Source organism: Equus asinus, chromosome 5 (assembly GCF_041296235.1).
Source record: "Equus asinus isolate D_3611 breed Donkey chromosome 5, EquAss-T2T_v2, whole genome shotgun sequence".
NCBI classification, from domain to species: Eukaryota; Metazoa; Chordata; class Mammalia; order Perissodactyla; family Equidae; genus Equus; species Equus asinus.
In genome coordinates, this window is record NC_091794.1 from 90693778 (window position 1) to 90710131 (window position 16354).

General features: G+C 44.8%; 1 protein-coding gene and 1 non-coding gene across 51 annotated transcripts in view; both read left to right on the plus strand.

Annotated features, from left to right (window-relative positions):
* The window catches only part of PUM1 (pumilio RNA binding family member 1), a 121626-nt gene that overhangs the window by 101845 nt on the left and 3427 nt on the right, over positions 1 to 16354 (plus strand). For 30 of the 50 annotated variants that reach the window (XM_070510490.1, XM_070510492.1, XM_070510489.1 and 27 more), the window contains 7 exons: positions 335 to 602; positions 1873 to 2002; positions 3813 to 3947; positions 7068 to 7205; positions 9469 to 9594; positions 10792 to 10913; positions 15817 to 16009. In XM_070510490.1, coding sequence (XP_070366591.1) covers positions 335 to 602; positions 1873 to 2002; positions 3813 to 3947; positions 7068 to 7205; positions 9469 to 9594; positions 10792 to 10913; positions 15817 to 16009 — 1112 coding nt within the window. The remainder of the gene's footprint in view (positions 1 to 334; positions 603 to 1872; positions 2003 to 3812; positions 3948 to 7067; positions 7206 to 9468; positions 9595 to 10791; positions 10914 to 15816; positions 16010 to 16354) is intronic. The other 20 variants (XM_070510493.1, XM_070510511.1, XM_070510514.1 and 17 more) reach the window with 1 other exon arrangement.
* Positions 4844 to 4928, plus strand: LOC123286192 (small nucleolar RNA SNORD103/SNORD85). The gene has a single exon (XR_006528462.1). It is a non-coding gene; the product is annotated as a small nucleolar RNA SNORD103/SNORD85 (small nucleolar RNA).

Genomic DNA, 16354 nt, shown 5'->3' on the forward strand with positions numbered 1-16354 from the left:
TTTTCTGGTGCTCAGGAGCTGGTTCACATGGCAGCCACTGCCCCCGACGTTTTACTTACTAAGAGCTACACTAACTATTGCTCTATTATTGCCTGCAGTCTCTTATCACTGGTTAAAGCATTCCCCTCTCAGTCTTTGTGCAAGAGTTTCCTTCCAGCTGGGTGAGTTGGCCTTGTGAAAGTCTTGGCACCAATAGAATTGAATCTTAACACAAAAGCACCAACTAAAAAGAAATCAGAGATGATGCAGGCTTTCATGTGTGGGATGCTTTTTCCTCTCTTGAACAAGGTTCCTTAAGAATGAGTCTTGAGTTCTCCTGTTCTGTAACCAACAGGAGGACTCACAAATGGCAGTGGAAGATACATCTCTGCTGCTCCAGGCGCTGAAGCCAAGTACCGCAGCGCGAGCAGTGCCTCCAGCCTCTTCAGCCCCAGCAGCACCCTTTTTTCTTCCTCCCGTTTGCGGTATGGAATGTCTGATGTCATGCCCTCTGGCAGGAGCAGGCTTTTGGAAGATTTTCGAAATAACCGGTACCCCAATTTACAACTGCGGGAGATTGCTGGGCATATAATGGAATTTTCCCAAGACCAGCATGGGTCCAGGTGAGGACTTGGCTTTGGCATTGAAGGTAACTGAAATTTTAATGCCTTAAATTCCGTGCTTCAGATAAAGTATACACTAAGTAAATTGCCGTAAAATAATTGAAACAGAGTTTGCCTCCCGATATGTTTCCCATTCTTTACTTCAGAGGGACATGGATATGGGTGTCACCAGATATGCAAGTGATTGAACAGAGCCAGTTAGTAGTCTGGATCGCATGCTTACAACAAACCATTTTGCCTTTCTGCGTGATTAGCCGGGTGTGGCTTCTTCATGAGAACCTCACAGAATGTCTGCAGTTTAAGAAACAGAAGCACTAACACAGAGACGTGCACACTTTGCTCCTTCAGTCACTGCTAAGAATCTTGCTCTCAGAGACGCTATTCAGATACAGGTGTGGATCTCTGGTGCTCAGGAGTCAGACAGCTCGACCACTTCTCTTTGTTGTTTTGCTCCGCAGACGTGAGAGAGAAGAAGCTTTTAAGAAACACAGAATTGAGCTTGAGTTACCCCTCTCTGTCTGGCTGTTCCAGTGGGTTTCACAGAAAGGGACTGTGGTCCTGGAGAAAAAGCATAATTATGGTGACATTACCCATCCTTCTTTCCTGTTTGTCCCTGTTTCTCTTTGACCGTGCCTACTGAAACAGCTTCTAAAGAACCTACCTCCTTTTTAAGTTCTGCCAGCTTGCTACTGGTTTTTCTGGTTTAGTCACCTGCATTAAAAAAGACAAAATGAGTAGCAGCTACTTCAGAAGACACTGCAGACATTTGTAACGACTGTTCCACACCATTAATGAATACCACTTCCTATGAGTACGAGTGAAAGCATGCAGGAAGAGCCATGGGCTTTGAGTTTATTGACGTGGGTCTGGTTTCTAAGGGAAGAAGTCAGGTAGAGTTTTCCCTGTGTTATGCCTGCCTTCACCCCCTCCTCTCTTTTCTTGCCCCCCTTCCCGTCTCCCCCTCAACTCCATACATAAATAAAATTTTGTACATATGTCCTGCTGTAAGGAAAGACATTGAAATTTAAGGATACTTCTAAAAGCTCAGGTAAGTTAGGGGGTACTTCACACTATAAAATTTTTTTCTTTGTAAGTTCTTCAATTAAGTGAGCTCAAGTGCTTTATTTAAATAACACCATTGTGCGTGTGTGCACACATACACACATACATATAGTTTCAAAACTGATACATTATATAAATTGAGCTAATTCTTATTTATTTCCAAGTCTTCCTGAAATGCTGTAATTGCCCTTTTAACTCTGTGCTTCAGATTCATTCAGCTGAAACTCGAGCGTGCCACACCGACTGAGCGCCAGCTTGTCTTCAACGAGATCCTGCAGGCCGCCTACCAGCTGATGGTGGATGTGTTTGGAAACTACGTCATTCAGAAGTTCTTTGAAGTAAGCCTTTGTTCTCTCTAGCCTGTGGCTTTAGAGAATCTCCAGAGCATTTTGATTTTTATTAGCTGTTTTTAGAACTGCATTCCTATTCCAGTCCTCACAATGAAGTGTGTGGTCATTTTGAAGAGCTTTTCAGTGGTCTCTGATTCAGCCGCAGCAGGATGTCATTTAAATACCCAGGCAGATGATGCCAGTCTGTTTTGGAAAACCATTGTCCGCATTTAGGATCCAGCACATTATTTCTGATTGTTTCAATAGTTTCACTCAACATGTCAGTTTTGGAGGAAATAATCCTTGTAAGATAATTTTAGCTGATCACAAATAAAATGTTCTGAGAAAGGAATTACTTTTTTTAGGATTCCTAGAGAATTATCTTTGGATACCAACTGTAGTGTTTTTCATCATAAACTACAGTCGTGAGAATTGATCAATGCTTCTTCTTGGGTTCTCCTTTGGCCTTGGTTCCTTGTTTTTCCTCCATTAATGTGAATAATGTCCACCCTTGTTACCGTTGTCTTTAGAAAGGATTAATGAGATTGTTGGATTAATGTCTGTTTCCCCCCTAAACTAAAATGTCAGAACGACAGGGAGTTTTTGCTTACCGTTGTAGCCCTGTTGCTCTGGTGTCAACAACCTCAAGTTATCACTCCAGAAGGGAATGAAACCTTGAGATGAAGAATCTGGTTCAGGGGGAAAATACTGGAACACTGCTCATTACCTACCCCCAACCAAAGGAATTGGAAAACTTCTTACATCTTAGTTTGTTTGATGTGTGTGTAGATTAAAGAATGACTCACAGCCCCTTCCGTCCCAGCTTCTCTCATAGACTCAAGTTCTTTGACACTGAATTCTCCAGCTATGGGCTGAGAAGCCAGCCTAAACATGACTCTTAGATTTTTGAGTTTAGAATGTCTTTTCACGGCTATTTTGTCACAGATATAAAAATACAGAGATCTCTAGCTCCAGAGGTTAGTGCAGCTAGAGGTGGCAGAGTGAACAGTGGATGATAGCCACATGATTTGGAGCAAGCTAGAGAACTTTCCTGGACCATAGTTCCCTTGTATGGAAAATGAGTGGATTGGGCAAGCTAATTATTCTAAAGTTTCCTCCAGTCTCACGATCATGCTCTTCAAAAGCAAATAAAAAACCAGGGATGGAAAGTCATTCTGGGAAGAATTTAACCTGGTGAGGCCTTACGTCTCGATTCTACTCACTTTTTCCTCTGACTCAGTTGCCTTGTGTAAGTGACGACATCTACTCTTGGAGTGATTTAGAGCGCTAATCCCAAACAGTGTCCCCCTGAGCGTCGGCTCAGACTCCGCGTAGATGAGAGAGGAGCTTTCCAGTCCGTGGGCCGCAGGCACCTGGTGGGCCATAGGTTTGCTGCAACAAGTCTGAATCTTCCCCAGACAGCGTCTGAAGCCCTGATAAACCATGTTTCCCACATGTATTGTTATTTTAGAATAAATATAAATGCTCCTGTAATTACTAGAGTATGGATTCACTTAATAATATTAATGGATTAATGGCAGCTTTGAGGAATTACATATTTGTTTAGCACATATTAGTGAAACTACTACTATTGGATATCTGAGAAATTTCTTAACATTTAAAAGGCTTTTTCATAATCAGAGGCTGAGAACTACTGACTTGAAGAAACAAAGACTTTCTAAACAGAAGGTATAGTTAATCATAGGTGACAGGGCTGGAAGAGGCATGCCAGCGGCAGATGGAGAATAGTGATGCTGTGCTTTCTCTGGTTTCTTTCCTTCTACCTAAGTCGTGGTATTCACTCACACGTTGTGTCTAGTTTGGCAGCCTTGAGCAGAAGCTGGCTTTGGCAGAACGGATTCGAGGCCACGTCCTGTCATTGGCATTGCAGATGTATGGCTGCCGTGTTATCCAGAAAGCTCTCGAATTTATTCCTGCAGACCAGCAGGTAATTGTAAGTTTCCCCTTTAACTTTTTTCTTGGTGTTTAATGTTTCTCCATGGTACATATAGTAAACCCTGTAAAGTTGTCAGTCTTTAGTTTTAGTTTCAGTTTTGTTTTTCTTTGGTGCTTTTGGCTGCCTTTCTGTGCATGGCCAGCATGAACTGTGCAATTCATTTTGTAAATTTATAATGGATCAAGTGTCTTGTGTTAAAACTAGTGGTTTCAAACACTCTTCTCTTTGATTACAACTTAGTGCTTAGTGGGTGCAATTTTATAGGTGGGTTTTTGTTTGGTGAGAACTGAAGCAGATAAAACACTAGTAAGTTGTCCTTTTCTGCAACCTGAATTGACCGCTCCAATAAACCAGACTTTTATCCAACCCACCTTCCATTTTCCTTCACTTCCTCCCTCTTATTCCTTCCTTCCACCGCCATTTACTGAGTGCCTGCCTGCCCAGTGCAGGGCCTGCTCTGGCACATTGACCTGAGGCCCGCTCTCTGCCAGACACCAGCACAGAGACGACGGAGACTGATTCCTGTCCACAGAGCATGGTGTGGGAGAGCAGGGGGAGCACGTGCCCCGAGTCTTTGAAGGGAGGTTTGCGGGAGAAGTCCAGGCTGAAGAGGAGTTAGGAGAAGAGGGGCAGAAATCTGAACTGTCCCCAGGCGCTGTGAGTGGGAGCTGACACAGCACCTGGAGAAGCCCACGGCTTCAGGGACAGTCACAGAGCAGGTCCAGCCGGCCCCACCCAGGCCGCAGGGGCCAGGAGCAGAACCAAGCCGCGGGTGGGTGTGCTGCAGCCATGCTTGTGCCAGGCAGTGCTGCGAGCCTCGGGCTGCTGACCTGAGCCCTCGGCCTGGGGACTCTGAACTCCCTCAGCTCTCCTCACTGGAGGCATGGCCGTGGTCTGGCAATGATGAGCCACTTGCCCTCACTGAGAACAAGGTTCGGTAATGAGAATCTGTGTTATGGACTCAAGTTCTGAGCCAGACGAGGCACCCGGCACCTCCAGTTCGAAACAAGACACGAGACAACACCGCATGGGCGACGGTGATGGCAGTTGAAGGCTGGGAGAGTCCAGAGTCCTTAGGTTGTGAGACGCACAGATGTGCGTGTCGAGACACCAGTGCCGGCAGAGGGAGCGTTGGCCACGCGGCAGGTTTGCGGTTTGCTCTGCAGTGTTCAGTGCTGGAGAGGCGGCAGTGGAAGGGGTTTGTGTGTGAGTGGTTAGAAGCAGGGGGGAGGCTGCTGCTGGCAGTTTCCTCGGCTGTTCGAATCATTATCAGTTTTAAGTTTCCCTGAGATTCTTACTTATATAAAAAGTTTCTTATTTCTTTTGAACATGGAAGTTTCTTCCTCTTTTTTTTTTGACCGTAATGCCCACTTGCTGAAAGAAAGCAGGAATATTTCAGGTTCCCAGGTATTTTTCTCATCTTTGACCTCTCTCTTGATTGTGGTAAATTGTTGATTTTGTCTCCAGCTTTTCAGATTTTACCGTTTTCTGTTTTCTGACTGGATGACTACATCGTAGTAGCTTTTCACCTCCCTTCCCTTCCCCTCAGGCTCTTGTTCTTTCTGCGCTATATTTCTGTGTATCTGTTTCTGGTCTGGTTTCTTTTGTCTTGTTCTGGGCCTCAACTACTCTTCCTGCTATGGATAATTTACTGTTTTCCTGATGCAACTTTATTATTTTAAGGTGAGAGTAACTCATCTCTGGGGGAGTTTTTACCTCTTTTGGGTTCAAGAAAGTTTTCCAGGGATCCGCTTGTGCTTCATTTTGATTTCAGGTCTTCCTTGCCTTTACATATGCATCATTCTCTACTTATTCCCATAATTATATTTCTAGAATAAATCATTCTTTTCTGACATTTGATGAACTGCTTTAGGAAACTTTCCTGAGTGTTGCCTTTTACTTGTTTTACTTCCTGGCATTGTAATCTTGAACTTCTTCAATTAGAAAATCTCTTAGTTGTTTTGACATATTCAACATCTCAGGGATTTAAGACATTGCATTCAGAAGTGTCACCATCTTAAACTGGCCTACGGTCTTCCACCATAAATGTAGAGTCAACGCAGTGGAACTAATAAACAGAGAGTGGGTACAGCCAGGAAACGGGGCAGCGGGTACCAGGGCCCAGGCTCGATGCGGGTGCTCAGCTTCCAGACAGCCAGCGCTGGCGCGGCAGAGCTTTGGGGAGCGAGGCCAGTCAAAATCCCAGCATCTCTCTGCCTGCACCCTTGTCCCCTCCACCCGTTCCCTACACACACACTCTCTCTCTCTCAATATCTGACCTTCCTCTAGATTCCCTGAGTATGGACACTTGTCATTACTTAACTGAGTATTGTTCCTGCTGACATGGCAGTCACTGTGGACTGGCAGAAAGATCACGTCGGAGTCACAGACATGGGCTAAAGTTCTGATTCAGTCACTTTCTATCTATAGTCTGAAGTACATTGGTTAGCTCCTCTCAGACTTAGTTTCCTCATATATATGGGTGGAGGGGGCATGCAGGATAATAGATAACTGACAGGTGGTTTGCTGACACTGTCTTAAAACAACACCACAGTAGCCAGATTGCTTAGATTTGAATCTTTGCAGTGTAGGTGTGTGATTTTAATAAGTCATTTAGTTTGTCTGTGCCTCGATTTCCTCATCTATAATAGTGTCCATTGCCTGAGATTCTTGTAAGAATTCGTTGAGTCGAGAGATGTGAGGCACTTTGAGCTCTGCCTCGACTGGAGTACGCTGTAGAGGAACCGCTGTCCTTGTTGATAAGACGACCTCATAGTGTCGTCCTGATAGAAACATGATGACTTGGATGTGAAATTCTCGAATACACTGTACTTTTATAGGGTCCTTTCTATTTGAAGATGTCTACATTTTTTAAAACTCCCAGAGGTCTTTTGCAAGTTAGAGACCTTTTTTAGACTGGTAACTATTAGAGGAAATTTGCTAACATGGGAAACACTCTAGTCCTCATTTGTTGCCAGTTTGTCATAGTGCCACAGCTGAGTTGTTTGACTTTGATTATCATGAATTCACTGCGGTTGTGTCTGGGAATGAGCGTTGTTTGTCCAGGTGTTTGCTTGCTGTGATTCTGGTGGTGCTTTCTTTTCTTGTCTCCAATAGAATGAGATGGTTCGGGAACTAGATGGCCACGTCCTGAAGTGTGTGAAGGACCAGAACGGCAACCACGTGGTTCAGAAATGCATTGAGTGTGTGCAGCCCCAGTCTTTGCAGTTTATCATCGATGCATTTAAGGGGCAGGTAAGTGACTTAGGAAAGAAATACGGGAAACAGTGGATGGGTATTTCCATTGTGTGCAGAGAGCGGGGTAGGAATTGTGGGGTGTTCTCTGGTGCTTACTGTCTTAGACCGCAGGAAATAGCAGTCCTGTTCAGTGGTGTCAGATACCCAGCTCTGTGTACCCACGTCTCTGCCTTAACTGTCCATGGGGCTTCTATCCATCGTTAATACACGTTCTGTTCGTGTGGGATGACATACTGTCACTAGAATTGTTAGGATTAAATCCCATGTTTGAAGAATAATTTTTTTCCTTTGGTTAAGTGCTATTCATCTTGATGTTCAAAAGTTTAATCGCATTTTAAAATTCAAATCACTTACAGCACTAATCTTGCAGGTCATGTGTGAATATATTTTTTAAATAACAAGATGCTTCTTGCTGAATTTTGGGGGGTGGGGCGGGGCAGTGATCAGATTGGTTTGAACTCTGTTAAGTGGCCACACAACCAGAGAAAGCATCTAAAGCTTCTAATTTCTCCCGTTTACCTGTGCGTTGCAAGAGCCCGTGTGCTGTTAGGACCGGCTTCCAAACAGAGTTGATGTCTTCTTATGCCTTGGTTTTTCCAGAATTGCCACTTAATTGGCTATTGTTATCAATGTCTTTTGCCAAAAAAAACAACATCCTCACATCTTCCTAAGCTAAGGTGGGACAAGAGAGTAAAGCACATCTCCTTCTTGGGTGTGTGAATTGTCTTCTGGTTTTTTTTTTAGGAAAGGGAAAAAAGAATGGAAATACCAAGTAGATTTTCAAGTGTAGTCATGTATCCTGTGAAGCCTATATGGAAATAGAATTTTAGAGTTGTTTAGGTTTTGGTGTTTGTTTAATTCTGGCATTGGTTAAGTACATTACAGACATTAACCCAGGGTGTTATTGGGGTTTTCTGAGTTAATGAAAAAAAGTAGACCTGTTTACTTTAAAATTAAGATCTTATGTTTATCGAAATATACAACAAGAAAGTAAAAAGATTAAGCCACCAAGTGGGAGAGAATATTTTCAAGATGAACTGCCAAACAATTGATAACCAGAATATGTAAAGAACTCTGTATTCAAAGAGAACAATACCAGCTAATACAAAAATGGGCCAGAAGCGTGAATAGACAGAAGAAACACAAATTGCCAGTAGTCATATGAAAAAATAATTCCATTAGTAGTCAAGAAAATGCAAAATAAGGTCCCGGATGATAGACCATTTTCTCCCTATTGGTTACTGCGTACTGGCGGGAATGTGGAATCTGCTATGCTGCTGGTGGGAAGAGATACTAGCACAACCTTCTTGGAAAATCATTTAGTGTCCTCTTTGAAAGTTCAACATTTATGTTTCCCGTGATCCAGCGCTCCTGGCCTAGGTGTGTAACGAGTCAGTTATTCCAGACTGAGTGTTTAGCATTTTTATAAAGCTAAAGTCAAGGAGAATCGTGCACTACACTGCTTGGGTATGCAGGTGTCCACAGACAGCCGCGTATCTAAAGCTGTGTATGAAGTGCTTGTGCAGTGACTGTCGCTTGGTAAACGTCCGATAAGTGTTAGCTGTTGCTGCTGTTCTTACTGTTACTGTCATTGCTCTTGATAACAGATCTGAGGTGCAGGTTGCCCCATGTCACTCAACTAGGAAGGGCAGACTTGAGATTGAGTGGTTTGGGTCTGAAGCCCATGTGCTTGTCTTGCTCCAGACCCAACAAAAGAGGAAGCTCTTGTTTATGCTGGAACACACCCTGGTTCAATTCACAGCGTTGCAGTGCGGTTCTGTGAAGCCTTCAGGATTTGATCCCAGCCTTTGTCTTCTTGTTTTTAGCTCTCACTTTTGACTCTGTGGACTCTTGTGTTTTTCTTGACCTTGACTAATTCTCCCTTCCTTTCTAGGCTTCTTGGGAAAGTCATTTTCAGCTCTGAATTTATGTACATCTATGATTTCCTAGAATAGTTAAGAAATGGCGCCCCCCCCCACCCCCTTATTGTTTGTAGAGAGAACGTAAATGCCATATTTAAAATTGGGCTTTTGAGTCGGCCTAGGAAACGATCCTGGCTCTGTCATTTACTCCTGTATGACTGGGCACATTATGCAGACTTCTAGGAGCTGCAGTTTTCTCATCTGGATGCTGAGAATACTCCTGACTCTGTCTCAGGGTTGGTGTGAAGATTAACGGGATAATGTATATAAACAATGCTGAAGTGCTGAAAGTGGCGGCTGTCATTTTTGGCTTTCTTATGTGTGTGTGTCTGCCCTAGGTATTTGCTTTGTCCACACATCCTTATGGCTGCCGAGTGATTCAGAGGATCCTGGAGCACTGCCTCCCTGACCAGACACTCCCCATCTTAGAGGAGCTTCACCAGCATACAGAGCAGCTTGTACAGGTAGTGGAGTTGCCAGTAGAGCAACTGCAGACACCTGTGGGCTCGTGCGGCCCACGTCTGCTCAGCGCGGGGATCCGTTCTGGAAGGGGTCATGTTGATGTGTTTAACATGCCGCTGAAGTTCTGGGCAAGTTTTCATTTACACCAGCCCATTCGTGTTTTCTCCATGTGGGTGATGACTGGAACCTGGGCCTGGGCCTGGGCGCGGAGACCTCCGCCTACCTGAGCTCTGTGCTGGCCTAGCTCGCTGTGTCACCACAGGCCGCTTCATCTCCTGGGTCTCAGTGTCATCATTTCAAATGAACTAAAGGGATTAGTTGATTTCTTCTTTCTGGCTTTGAAACTTTGTCTTGCTTCTACCACTAAAAATTTCGCCCACACTGACCATTTGAACACTTTCTATATGTAGTGTTGTACTGAAGGAAGTTTTTTTGTTAACATTTCTTGTTTGTTTTGGTAGGAGTTGTGAGATCATCAATGTGTTAAATATTCATTGTAGACAAATTTGCAAGTGCAGAAAGTAGAAGCAGAACAAAAGAAACAAACCATAATCTTACCGTCCAGAAGCACACGTTTGGCATTGGCACTGAAAAAAAGCTATTTGTACACTCTTCTTTACATCTTACAAATGAATATTTTTGCCTCTGGAATTCCTTATTTGCACACGTTTATCCTCTCAAAGTATCTTACACTTTAGACGGCCGAGCACAGCCATTATATGCTTGTGATCTTATTTAATTAGCTGTTGCCTGTTTTGTTGTACATAAACATTGTTTCCAGTTTTCCTTTTTTTAGATAGGTTCAGTGAACCATTTGTACATTTCTGTTTGGAGGAAAAATAGCTCTTTATTCCCACCTCCCCTCCCTTAAAATTCTTTTTTAATGAGAGGATGTCTGTGTTTTGTGTAGGGTCTAGGTGTAGTGTGTAGGGTGTAGGCTGCTTTATGAAGGGCCCAGCTGGGACCTGTGGGCGTAAGCGTGTGGAGAAACATTCCATCGTTTGGTGGTAGCGTGTTCCTGTGTTGTACTGATAGGGAAGGAGTGTCACTGCCTGTCCGTTTGTAAAGTTGTGTGTTGGTCTGGGTGCAGGTGAGCCGTCGTGGCGCTGCGGGAAGATGGGTGTGGAGTAGATGGACGTGGGCAGCCCACGGAGCTTGTTTGTACACAAATTTCATTTCTCTTGTTGTTTCTCAAACAGGATCAATACGGAAATTATGTAATCCAGCATGTACTGGAGCACGGTCGTCCTGAAGATAAAAGTAAAATCGTGGCAGAAATCCGAGGCAATGTGCTTGTACTGAGTCAGCACAAATTTGCGAGGTATGTGCTTTGAATCACACACACTCTGCTTTCCGTAAGAGAGGATCAAAAAGTATTTTCAGGTCTAGAGAGCAAAAATGAAATATCTTCTTTTTTTAAAAAATGTTTGTTTTTCTTTAAGTATACATATCTTAAGAAGTCAAATAGTTCTTCTACAAATATAAAACCTGAAAAGTCCCTTCGTGGGCTCACTTCCCTAGTCAGCCACTGTGAAATCTGGGGGATATGTTTCTAAAGAATATGTTTTATACTTTGATAAACTGAACATTTCGTTAACTTTTTTGTTTGGAATTGTGAAGTGTTCTTTCCTCCGTTTCCTCTTCTGGCCTTTACTCCTCTGTCTCTTCAACTGAGAGGCAGTATACCTTATCTCTGTGCGGGTCTTATTCTTAGAATTTCCTTTCCAGTCTTCATATGGTCCCAGCTCAAGAATAAAACACACTAGTTCTTCCCAGGTTGTGAAAGATGTTTTAGGTAGCTTATAAGTGGCAGAGGTTGGAGAAGACACTGATGGCCCTCCAGTGGCTCAGTGGTATGGTCTTCTAATGTACACAGTACATTTGTATTTTTGGACTGTTTTTCTTATCTGGTGTGTAGGATAAATTGCAAGGCAGGTGGGACTCATACAAACTTGATGTTTTTAACTTGTTTAGTTTTAATTTGTGAAATCTTATTACAGCATGGAAAATAGAGCAAAGAAAGAAAAGTACTTGTAGAGCCAGTGCTGCAGTAGTCTAACCGTGTCAGGCTCATCTCCTGGACCTTGTGTTGCTTTTTTTTGGGACATTTGCCAGCACCAGGGAGGAAGGGTCAGAGTCTGTGAGGTTTCTTCTTGGGTCACTGGCCTGTTTACTTTTTTGTCCAGTGTGTTTAATATCTCACCCTTGGATATAGAGTAAGTATTAATATTACAGTAGACTTGTGGTTTGGTAATGACCAAATAACCACTGTGGGCCCAACCCTCCCACAGAGAAGTAGTATAAATTGTGGGGGCCAACCTGGTGGCGCAGTGGTTAAGTTCGCACGTTCCGATTTGGTGGCCCAGGGTTCGCTGGTTCGGATCCTGGGTGGAGATATGGCACCACTTGGCAAGCCATGCTGTGGCTGGTGTTCCACATATAAAGTAGAGGAAGATGGGCATAGATGTTAGCTCAGGGCCAGTCTTCCTCAGCAAAAAGAGAAGGATTGGCAGCAGTTAGCTCAGGGCTAATTTTGCTCAAAAGAAAAAAAAAAAAGACTTGTGGACAAAATGGCAAAAAAACTACCTGAAGATATTAGAGAGTGACCAAGAGCAGGTAGGTAAGGGGGGAGAGGGGAGTTGGGTGGCTGTTGATACTTGGAAGAAGGTAATTGCACTGGGGAAAATTCCTTGGCCCCTTAAAAAAATTTTTTTTTCTTTTTGTGCTATTCTTGACATAGAGCGTTGTGTAAGTTTGAGGTGGACAGTATGTTGCTGTGATATGTTTATATGTTGCCGCATGATTACTACAGTAGCCTTAGTTAACACCTTTGCCATGTCACATGATTAACATTTTTGTGTGTGTGTGTTGAGAACTGTTAAGATCTAGTCTCTTAGCAACTTTGAAGCGTATAATATACAGTATTGTCGACTCTAATCAGGAAATTTCCCATTTTTAATAACTTTTATTCTGTAGGTACTTCCCAGTCTGCTCCAGGCTGGGCTCCTAAAGTGGAATAGAAAATCTCCAGGGTTCCCACAAGGCATAGTTTGGGGCACCCATGACAATAGGAAGGACAAAGTAACGGGAGAAGTCCTGGAAATGAAGAGAACCAGAGGAGGGGAGGCCCAAATTTAAACTTCCCAAGTATCTGGTTGACTCCTGAACCACGCTTGCATGGGACAGACTTGAGGCAGCCCAAGTAATTGAACTGAGATTTCTGCTGCTGCCTGCTGAATGGGAGATGTTTGCAGTTTGAGTTCAGTCAAGTTAACTGCACTAGAAGAAGGGGATGTGGGAGTAACACTCTTTGGAGGAACATAATGGAACTCAATTTCAGCAGTGTATCACTCGCTTGTGTCTAGGTAACAGGAAAATGTGACCTATACTCAAGAAAAAAGAAAAAAAAACAACGAATGCATAGTTCCAGACCACCATCCAGATGTCCACAGAGAAGGATGATAAGGCAGCTATTTTAGTTAAACTCAAGGATGTAAAGGAGAATATACTTGTAATGAGTGAAAAGATAAGAAATGTTAGTAGAAAATTAGAAACTTAGAAAAAGAACAAAATGGAAGTTCTAGAATAGAAAAAAATATATCACCTGAAATAAAATCATCTGTATGGCCTGAATAGTAAATAATGGAAAAGGAGCCAGTAAACTTGAAAATAAATCAAAAGAAATAGACCAATAAAACAGATTAGTTACTTTCTGACATTTTTGACGGTGACCCAGAACAGAGAGTAAGTTGTCATCGACTTTGCGTGCAAAGGCACTTGCACACACGCGACTGAAACTGTGCTGCCCGTGACTCATTCCTGTGCTTACTGTTCTGTTTCATTAAAGAAAAAAGCCGGTCACAAATCACTAAGTGGATTTCACTGCCCACAAATGAGGTCGTCACCACAGTTTCTGAAACACTAGAATAAACTTTAAAGACTGAGACGACGTCGATGGTGTGTTGGGGGGGGGAGGCGTCAGTCAAGTCGGATGCTGTGCCGGTAGCTGCTCTCCCTGCTTGCTTTCCTGGAAGCCGGGTCAGTGCTGAGTGTCCTGTCCTCAGCCCAGTTTAGCAGAAAGTCCTGCTCTAATCCCGACCACTTTGTGGGGGATGCTGGCCTGGACTGGCTGAAGGGGCAACCCAGCCAAGCAGGGCTGAGAAGACTTGAATTCTTTGTGTGGACATTGGGAGGTCATGACTGGCTTTGTGCTCTCTGACCCAGATCAGTAATATCTTAACTCTTTTCTGCTAAGGGAGAAGCCAGTGGGTATTAGGAGAGTCACGTCCACAGGGCCACACCTTCAGCTCATGCTAGAATTGCATGGTACTCTGAAAGGAAGGTGGGGAAAAAAAGTTTTCTCATATCTCCGCCCCGGAGGGGAGAGCCTGTTGTCTTAATTAGATTTGATGGATTAGCTCAGTAGATTTGATATACACTGTATATCTTAGGAAGAAAGATTGAAGAAATGTCTGGTAGGATGGTAGTTCTGGAACATTTCAGCTTGAGAATTTTGTTTTCTAAGTAAAAGCACATGCATAAGCTCAATGTGCAAAACCAGCTAACAGCGGGAAGATGCTTCCAGAGCTCCGTGAAACAACAGACACCTTCTTATGGTTTGAAAACCTCTGGAATAGGGAATTATTTTGCTGACGGTTATTTGTGATGAGTGTTCAAATAGCCAGAGAGCTGGCTTTTGGAAGAAGAAATAAGATGCCGTCCCTGCCTTCAGGTGCTCCTGGAGTAGGCACACGTGTCCTTTCCAGCCCCTGAAGGTAAAATAGGCAAACAGTGCAATTTCAGGGAAGGCTGCTAGGGTGTGTGTGTAAGGGGCCATCCACCTGGATGGCAGGGTGCGTGTAAGGAGCCATCCACCTGGACGGCAGGGTGCGTGTAAGGGGCCATCCACCTGGACGGCAGGGTGCGTGTGTAAGGAGCCATCCACCTGGATGGCAGGGTGCGTGTGTAAGGAGCCATCCACCTGGATGGCAGGGTGCGTGTGTAAGGAGCCATCCACCTGGATGGCAGGGTGCGTGTGTAAGGAGCCATTCACCTGGATGGCAGGGTGCGTGTGTAAGGAGCCATTCACCTGGATGGCAGGGTGTGTGTGTAAGGAGCCATCCACCTGGATGGCAGGGTGCGTGTGTAAGGAGCCATTCACCTGGATGGTAGGGTGCCCTAGGAAGTACTTGCTTCCACGTCATTGGGAATTCCCAAGCAGGCTAAACGGCCATCCTTCAGGATTGTCAGAAAAGAGCTTTCTGCGTTAGCCAGGTCTGAACTCTTTTCCTTTTCTACTTGAGTGCTCTGTGGTCCAGAGCACCTCCCGCAGTTGTGAACTCTGCACAGCCAGCCACTGCCCGCTCACCACAGGTTCTCTCTGCCAGGTGTCGGCTCCAGCAATACAAATGCAGATCATATGCATTGCTCGTCCACCCCACACGACTTCCCCATACTCCCCGAACCTCAGATTCAAAGTAGTATTGACTTATAAACCAAACGTTAATGAGCAGTCAGTCCCCCTGGATGGAAACAGCCATGGGCATGGCTTGGTGTGTAATTTCATCAGCCTCTACAGTCCCTCTGGCCTGTAGAAAAACTGATTTAATGTAACCACATTCCTTTTTCCTTTCGCAAGATGATCTATTTGCGAAGCGTTTAGCAGTGTGGACAGACCTGTAAGGTTCTTCTTGCTTTTAGACGCTTTAGGAGGCAGCATGAGGTAGCTGATCGAGTGGTGTGCTTCCTGCTCGTCTGTTTCTTCACTCAGTAAGCCCCTGGAGCCTCTCCAGGCCGCGCTCTGTGCCCGGCACCAGCGGTACAGACATAAGGCAGGCTTGCGCTTGGCCTCAGCGAGCTCACAGAGTGAGGAAAGGATTCGTCGATTTTGCTTGTGTTGAAATTATGCTCGTTAACCAGTTCAGCTAGTAACCAGTCTTGTGAGCCTTGCGTTTAAGTCCCTTCACTTACCTGGGCTTGTTACCCTCACCTGTCAGAGGGTTGGGTGTGGTACCCTCCAAGACCTGGTCTCACCCTGGTTCACATGGGAAGCCACAGATGGGAAAGGCGCAGAGTTTCATAGAGCCGAACGCTTGATGAATTAATCTTCCAGAAATGTTCAGATCTCTTTTGCTACTGGTCCTGTGTTCAGGGCGGAGGCCAGGCAAGCTCATCCTAACAGGTTCCGTCTTCTCAGAGTTGTCCCTGGGTTTGTCTCATTACAGCAATGTTGTGGAGAAGTGTGTCACTCATGCCTCCCGTACAGAGCGCGCTGTGCTTATCGATGAGGTGTGCACCATGAACGATGGTCCCCACAGTGCCTTATACACCATGATGAAGGACCAGTATGCTAACTACGTGGTCCAGAAGATGATTGATGTGGCGGAGCCCGCCCAGCGCAAGATCGTCATGCACAAGGTAGGCGTGTTGGTAGATGTCACTCAGGGAGTGAGTGAGCAAGGCCTTGGGTTCTTCACGTGAATGCGAAGGAGGGGAACATCTTGCTGCGGCTTGCAGAGTTTGTCACTAAGAGCAGGGGGAGCACGTGCCCCGAGTCTTTGAAGGGAGGTTTGCGGGAGAAGTCCAGGCTGAAGAGGAGTTAGGAGAAGAGGGGCAGAAATCTGAACTGTCCCCAGGCGCTGTGAGTGGGAGCTGACGCAGCACCTGGAGAAGCCCACGGCTTCAGGGACAGTCACAGAGCAGGTCCAGCCGGCCCCACCCAGGCCGCAGGGCCCAGGAGCAAAACCAAGCCGCGGGCGGGTG